At 35.7% G+C, this 6958-nt stretch overlaps 1 protein-coding gene across 1 annotated transcript; it reads left to right on the forward strand.

Annotated features, from left to right (window-relative positions):
• Positions 1-221: 221 nt before the first annotated feature.
• On the forward strand, positions 222-1160 carry LOC149187506 (uncharacterized). Its single transcript, XM_089412827.1, has 2 exons — positions 222-377; positions 760-1160. The coding sequence occupies exons 1-2, from the start codon at positions 276-278 to the stop codon at positions 1153-1155; spliced, it is 498 nt and encodes a 165-aa protein (XP_089268953.1). The 5' UTR covers positions 222-275; the 3' UTR covers positions 1156-1160.
• Positions 1161-6958: the final 5798 nt, after the last annotated feature.

A 6958-nucleotide genomic window follows, 5' to 3' on the forward strand; every position in this document is an offset into this window, starting at 1 on the left:
AAATTTCCTGGCTGCCTGCTCAGTTTGAAAATCCCAATTCAGTGCGGATAGACCGCTTCAATTTTCTGTCCGAGTGCAAAGATCTGTGGGCCCTGAGCGGAATTTTGGATTCCCTCAAATCTGAGGGTTTTGTTTTGCCATTCAGTACCCGCAAACAACTTTGCTCTCATCTGCTCCACCGAGCCCTTAACGCCAATTCCGTTGTGGAGGCCCAGAGTTTGGTGGATTACGCCAAATGCATTGTAGATTTCAGTTTTCATGCCCTCAGGGAAGCAATGTTCGAATTAGGGTTTGGCAAATCCTCGAATGAGAAGATGCTTTATGTTGTGGAGGAGAAGATTTGCAGCTCCATTTTCGATCAAGATCGTCTTTTAGAGGTATTTAATTTACCTCATTTAAGGTTCAGGATTGAATTTTAAAGTTCAGTAGAGATCGACCAGGTTCGTGATTCATATCTTAGAATTTAAACTGCAACGATAGGTTGGGGTTCATGATTTCGGTTTTAAGGATCCATTAACATTGTGTTTAGAGTATAAATGATGTATTTTAAACTGCATATCTGACTTAGGAGTCTAGGGTTTAGACTTGAGAATGCCAACAGCAAAGGGCTCTGTTCTAGAGTGCAGGTTTTAGATTTTATAATTCGAAGGTAGCTGAGTGTTAACGTTTAGGATTTATTATTAAAAATGGGGGTTTAGGGTTTAGCGTTTAACGTTTATGTTCAGAAGTTAATGGTTATTTCATTTTGGTGCTTTTTAGTATGTGCTGGAGAAAGAGGCAAAGGAGGAGGAGGAAGCTTTGATGAAGTCTAGACTAGCAATTTATCTTGGAAATGGATTGCAATCTAAAGATTTAGAGACCAGGTTGTTGGCACTTAAATTGGCATGCTCCTGCTGCTTCAATTCCAGACTCATTTTTTTCAGGCTTCTACCTATATTTGAGACGGCACTCTATCATGAGGATTGTTCCATGCGTGAATACGTGCTGGCATGTCTGATGGATTTGATCTTTATCCACCATTCAACTATTCGTTTACAAACTGTCTTCCATTTTATTTCCCCCTTCCTGTATGCTCCAACACCTACCCTTCAGCTTGCGGCTGTTATTGGTTGCGGTAAGTTCTGTTCATCTGTGTCTAGAATACATTTGTTTTGATGCCACATTTGGTGTGGGACTGGCTCTCTTTCCCAAGGGTAATAATCAAATTGTAAATCTCTCCTTGCAGAAAGTTTAAAGCCCTGGTTGCCCTTGTGTTGCACACAGATAGGGCACTCCTCAGACAATTTAATTACCTGCACCAACAGAATTCACAGAAATGGCAGCCTGAATCAGTTATATATGTTCTTTAAAAAATATGTGGATTTAATAATGAAAATGAGTGTTTGGTTTATCTCACCTTTGGCACACATTTGAAACAAAATAAGTGGCTACATGCTAATTGCTTCGGCTCCACAACGACATCTGCACATAGATTTATGGGTAGAAGTTTCAGATTTTGTTGTCTGTTGTTAGAATACAGATAAATCATTGAAATAACAATGTAAAAAAAACGAATATTCTAAGTACCCAGGCATATAGAACAAGTAAGTTCCTTATCGATAGCAGATTTTGATGATGCTTGTGTTAAAACTTTGGAAATAGTGGGCATGTTCCCCATTGTTTTATCTGTAGTATATAATACTGTTTTAATACCATTGGATCCATTAAGATTTGAAAATGGACTCTCTGGAAGGTTATGTCCATAACTGTTGCAAGGAAAGAAACTCACTGATCATTACCTTTTTATAATAATCACCAAAACAAAACAAAGTAGCTTCTATTCAACTACTTCCAGGAACCCATTATTGACAGCTTGTTTTCTAAGTAAATCTTTGTCATGTTCTTTATTTTACAGAACTGCAGACTGTGGATGATGGTCTCTACTTTTCTTGATCATCATTGTCCCGCTTAGGCTTATCTTCGTTATTCTCCAGTACCTCAAGCAGGTACCCAAGATGATCGGTTGAAGGAAACTTGTTGAGATCTGCATAAGAGGATGAATGAAATTACTTAAATGCAAAGTGACAGTCTCTAGAGAACAGATTGGAAAGTTATCCATATATCAGGAAATTAACAGCTTGACATATCCATCCCCAATAAGATTTTGTATGAATGAGTTAAATTTTACTCTCGATGGAAACACTGAAGCACTTGTGGCCAGTGGAATGTGTGTCCATGGAGGGTAAGATTTTAGTAACCGTTACCAAACTATTGTGAAATGTATTCCAGAATATCTAGTAAGGATTTGTGAGATTGTCTTTTCTAGTGATGGTCACAAATCATGACCACAACAATGCAATTCAGTCAGATCTTTGAGGACCAATGTTCACAATCTATGTGAAACACCATCTGTACAAATCAAAAATAAATGCCCAAAAGGGTTTAAAATGATATATTGAACGATAAATGGATTGCTGCAACGTTTTAATTTTGATGATAAAATGTAAAATATTTTAATTTCAATTACATATATATTATATATCATTTAACTTTTTTATAAATTTTTATGGTTAAAATATTTATTTCATTTTATATATACTTTTTTTTGACATTCAAAGATACAATTTAAATTATGAAAATCAACACGTTCTATTTTTCACTCTAAAGAAGTTTGCAGGTGAAAAAATTTGAGATCCTTTTCCAGTGAAAAAAATTGATCTTTCTCGTTAGATCGCGTACTTAAAATGGATCTATACAATTTGATTTTTCTTGACTTAGGTTAGATCCGTACTTAAAATAAATCTATGTTAATTTTACAGATCAAATATATTTTTAATAATATAGTAATATTAAAAAAATTCTATCCTCAACTTAATCTAAATCACTACAGCAAATTAACAATCCACTATCGTAAAAAATGTTAACCACATATTTTCAACCCAACCTAACTCAACTCAACTCAAATTTCAACAGAACGAGCAACTTAGGTTCATGGATGGGCGTTCAGATCTCTCAAATGCAGCACATTTCGAGGCTAGGTCAGTTACGGTTCTGAAACCATGAGGAAATTTTTCACGTACTAAAACATGCGAATCTCTAATTGACTCCAAGTCATTCTCCTGAAATTTGAGATTGACCTATTTATACAGAGAAAAAATAATAATATCCGTCGGTCCATGGGAGTCAGAATTTAATGGCCATAATAGGTCGATCGGAGTCAAAAATTTTAATAGGAGCATCACTCTGAATTCCCTCCCTTTTATCTCACAAATAAAAAAAGACTTGTAAATAAAGTATTTAAGTGGTAGCAACCAAGTATACTGATGGATGCCACAACCAAGTATACTGATAAAATCCTTGATGTATCTCGGGGCACTCCTCAGACAATTTAATTACCTGCACCAACAGAATTCATAGAAATGGCAGCCTGAATCAGTTATATATGTTCTTTCAAAAATATATTGATTTAATAATGAAAATGAGTGCTTGGTTTATCTCACCTTTGGCACACATTTGAAACAAAATAAGTGGCTACACGCTAATTGCTTCGGTTCCACAACGACATCTGCACATAGATTTATGGGTAGAAGTTTCAGATTTTGTTGTCTGTTGTTAGAATACAGATAAATCATTGAAATAACAATGTAAAAAAAATGATTATTCTAAGTACCCAGGCATATAGAACAAGTAAGTTCCTTATCGATAGCAGATGTTGATGATGCTTGTGTTAAAACTTTGGAAATAGTGGGCATGTTCCCCATTGTTTTCTCTGTAGTATATAATATTGTTTTAATATCATTGGATCCATTAAGATTTGAAAATGGACTCTCTGGAAGGTTATGTCCATAGCTGTTGCAAGGAAAGAAACTCACTGATCATTACCTTTTTATAATAATCACCAAAACAAAACAAAGTAGCTTCTATTCAACTACTTCCAGGAACCCATTATTGACAGCTTGTTTTCTAAGTAAAATCTTTGTCATGTTCTTTATTTTACAGAACTGCAGACTGTGGATGAGGGTCTCTACCTTTCTTGATCATCATTGTCCCGCTTAGGTTCATCTTCGTTATTCTCCAGTACCTCAAGCAGGTACCCAAGATGATCGGTTGAAGGAAACTTGTTGAGATCTGCATAAGAGGATGAATGAAATTACTTAAATGCAAAGTGACAGTCTCTAGAGAACATGTCTTGAATAAGTGGGTATCCTAGGTTTACCTTTTGATGCCTTGGATTCTATTTCAAACTGTGGGAATCCATTAGTGAATCTATTCTCGAGGGGGTGAGAAACAATAATAGGTAGTGATGTTGTAGGTACATTTGGGTAAATATCCATTTCTTTCTTTACACCAGCTCTTTCCTTAGGAAAATAAATGTCATTTATAATCAAGCCTTCATAAAACTAGCTGCTATCATATTTCAGGTATCTGGCTCCAGAATATTTCATGTATGGCAAGGTTAATGAGAAGATGGACGTGTATTCCTTTGGAGTAGTTCTTCTAGAGCTAATAACTGGAAGAAAACCAATCAATGACAAGAATCCTAAAGGCCAAGAAAGCTTGGTTATGTGGGTAGGGCTCTAGTGTCCTTGCTTGTTTTGTATTTGATAATTTTGGATTCTTTTGGTTTCTTTGTCTTGGTTCAGAATCTTAATCTCTTGTAAATTTCAAAATTTAGGCAAGGCTGCTTGTTTTGTATTTGATAATTTTGGATTCTTTTGGTTTCTTTGTCTTGGTTCAGAATCTTAATCTCTTGTAAATTTCAAAATTTAGGCAAGGCCATTACTGGCAGCTGGCTTTGTAAAAGAACTTGTAGATCCACTTTTGGAAGATGCTTATGACACGAGGAAGATGAAGAGAATGGTCATTGGTGCAGCATGTTGTCTGAGACAGGGAGCTTAGTTTCGACCTCGAATGAACAGAGTAATTACTCTTATTCTCATTAGTTGCATATATATGTTTCAGTTTCTGATCTTATGTCAAATTTAGTTGCTTGAAGACATTTCCTTTCCTGTGAGGAGTTAGTGCTAGAATTGTTTTTTCCCATAACGAAGAATGGCACATGAAATATCAAGTTGATATCCTTCTGTCATAGAGTAAAGGATGTTTAGACCTAGTGTTTAGGGTTGTAATCTAAAAATTTGTTTAGTAGTTCAATTTGTAAAATCATCACCCTTAAACAGGTTAGCCCTAAATGTTGATGGTGGATTATGGCAAAATATTCAAAGCCTCAATTGCCAATAATCTATTTTTCCATTAATGAAATATAATATTCTTTGAATATTAGCAAAAGAGATTACATCATATCTCAAACCAAAGCTTCAGTATGCAAATTACCCCTCCCTGAATAGGCAAGAAGAGCCAGCATATCTGCTTTTGCTCCAATATCAAGAGAGTATATAGCTTTCCTGAGAATCACTATCCTAGCTGAAATCTGGATTGCAAGATTTGAATTGAAAGCTTTGGTTTCCCCAAATAAAGTGGCTTACCTTTGCATTAAACTGACTTTGTGAAATTTCAAACAATGGATAAATGTTAATGTAAGAACGTGAACTTATTCTTCCTCATTGTTTGTCTGTAACTTATTATTGCAGACTTTGAAATTACTACGAGGAGAAGGAGATGACCTACCTTATTGGACCAAGAGGTAATTGACAATGTCCATGGAATTAGATGAATTGATTGAGGATGAATCTGGAGAAAACTCTGGGAGTTGTGACATCCAAACTCATCTATCACTTGCAATGCTTGGAGTTGATGATGGTTTGGTATCAAACAGTTGTCCAGATCAAAGTGTAAATCTTGTACATGAGAGCAGAACATTGGAAGATTATTTCTATGGACATTATAGCCGTTCAACAAGCTTTGATTGATTTAAATCTACTTCTCTGAGCTTCATAAATTTTCTTACTCCTTGCTTCTGTAAAAGCTTAAATATTTTATACTTGGTGTATTACTGTGAGCCAATGCCACTACTTAGCTATGTTCAATTTCAATCACTCTCCATATTGGCTGAAGCTGTGTCTGAAGTTGAGTGGAGTCCATGTAGAGTCCCTTGCCAATTCCTTGTATAAATGTGAAAGCCATTAGTGGTCACTCGTTTTGGTGACCCACTGATGCTCACTAGAGCTGAAAATTTTTCTTGTCCTTGTCTTTGGAGCAATTGTATGTATGTGGAAGGAAAAGCAATTATGATATCGCTATTGATATGCCAAACCATTGTTATGTACTTTTTTAGGTTTGAAGATGTGTAACTTATGGTTTAGCTTGGTACATTCTCTTGTATACCAGTTTACTTTGAATTTGTCAATATCATAAGCCCAATAACGATTTAAGTGTATGTCTGCATGGCAGAACTGCATTGCGGTTGAACTTTTTCTAAAATTAAGTTGTATTTAAAGAAATATGGTGTCTAAAAAGCATAGAACTCCAAACATCAAATCTCTTTGCTCCTTGTAGGCTTGAACCAACATCTCTTCTAGAGAAATTCAACAATTCTAATTTAATAATCCTATCGGCCTCTCTTTGTACCTTTTGAGACAATTGCTAGTTCTAGATGGGACATATAACTCCAATGTGCTTTGTCCTTGTTACAGAGAACACAAAAATATTAATGCAGGGTATAACAACTATACCACTAGCACTACAAATCATTTCTGCTCAAAAAGGGGGATTTAAATCATGCAGCAGCTTAAGAGGGGCAGGGTCCAGCCTAAGAGGGGCAGGGTCCAGCTTAAGTGGGGCAGGGTCCAGTTTCAAAAATAGCCTTACAATTGGACTAATCAAAATAAAATCTGATTCGCTTCATAGGCGTAGAGTAAACAGGTACCAATGAGGTAACGTGCAAGTGGACAATTAAATCATATTCAGCACAAGAACAGCCCTCGGCATACAATGCAATTGAAAGTCTTGTGTTATGAGCTCCGAACAAGATCACAAATGATATATTATTCACCAAATTTTAATCTTCCACAAAGAGACA

Source organism: Pinus tabuliformis, chromosome 3_1 (genome assembly GCF_031772625.1).
Source record: "Pinus tabuliformis cultivar Carrire ecotype Pingquan chromosome 3_1, CPIR1, whole genome shotgun sequence".
Lineage (NCBI taxonomy): Eukaryota > Viridiplantae > Streptophyta > Pinopsida > Pinales > Pinaceae > Pinus > Pinus tabuliformis.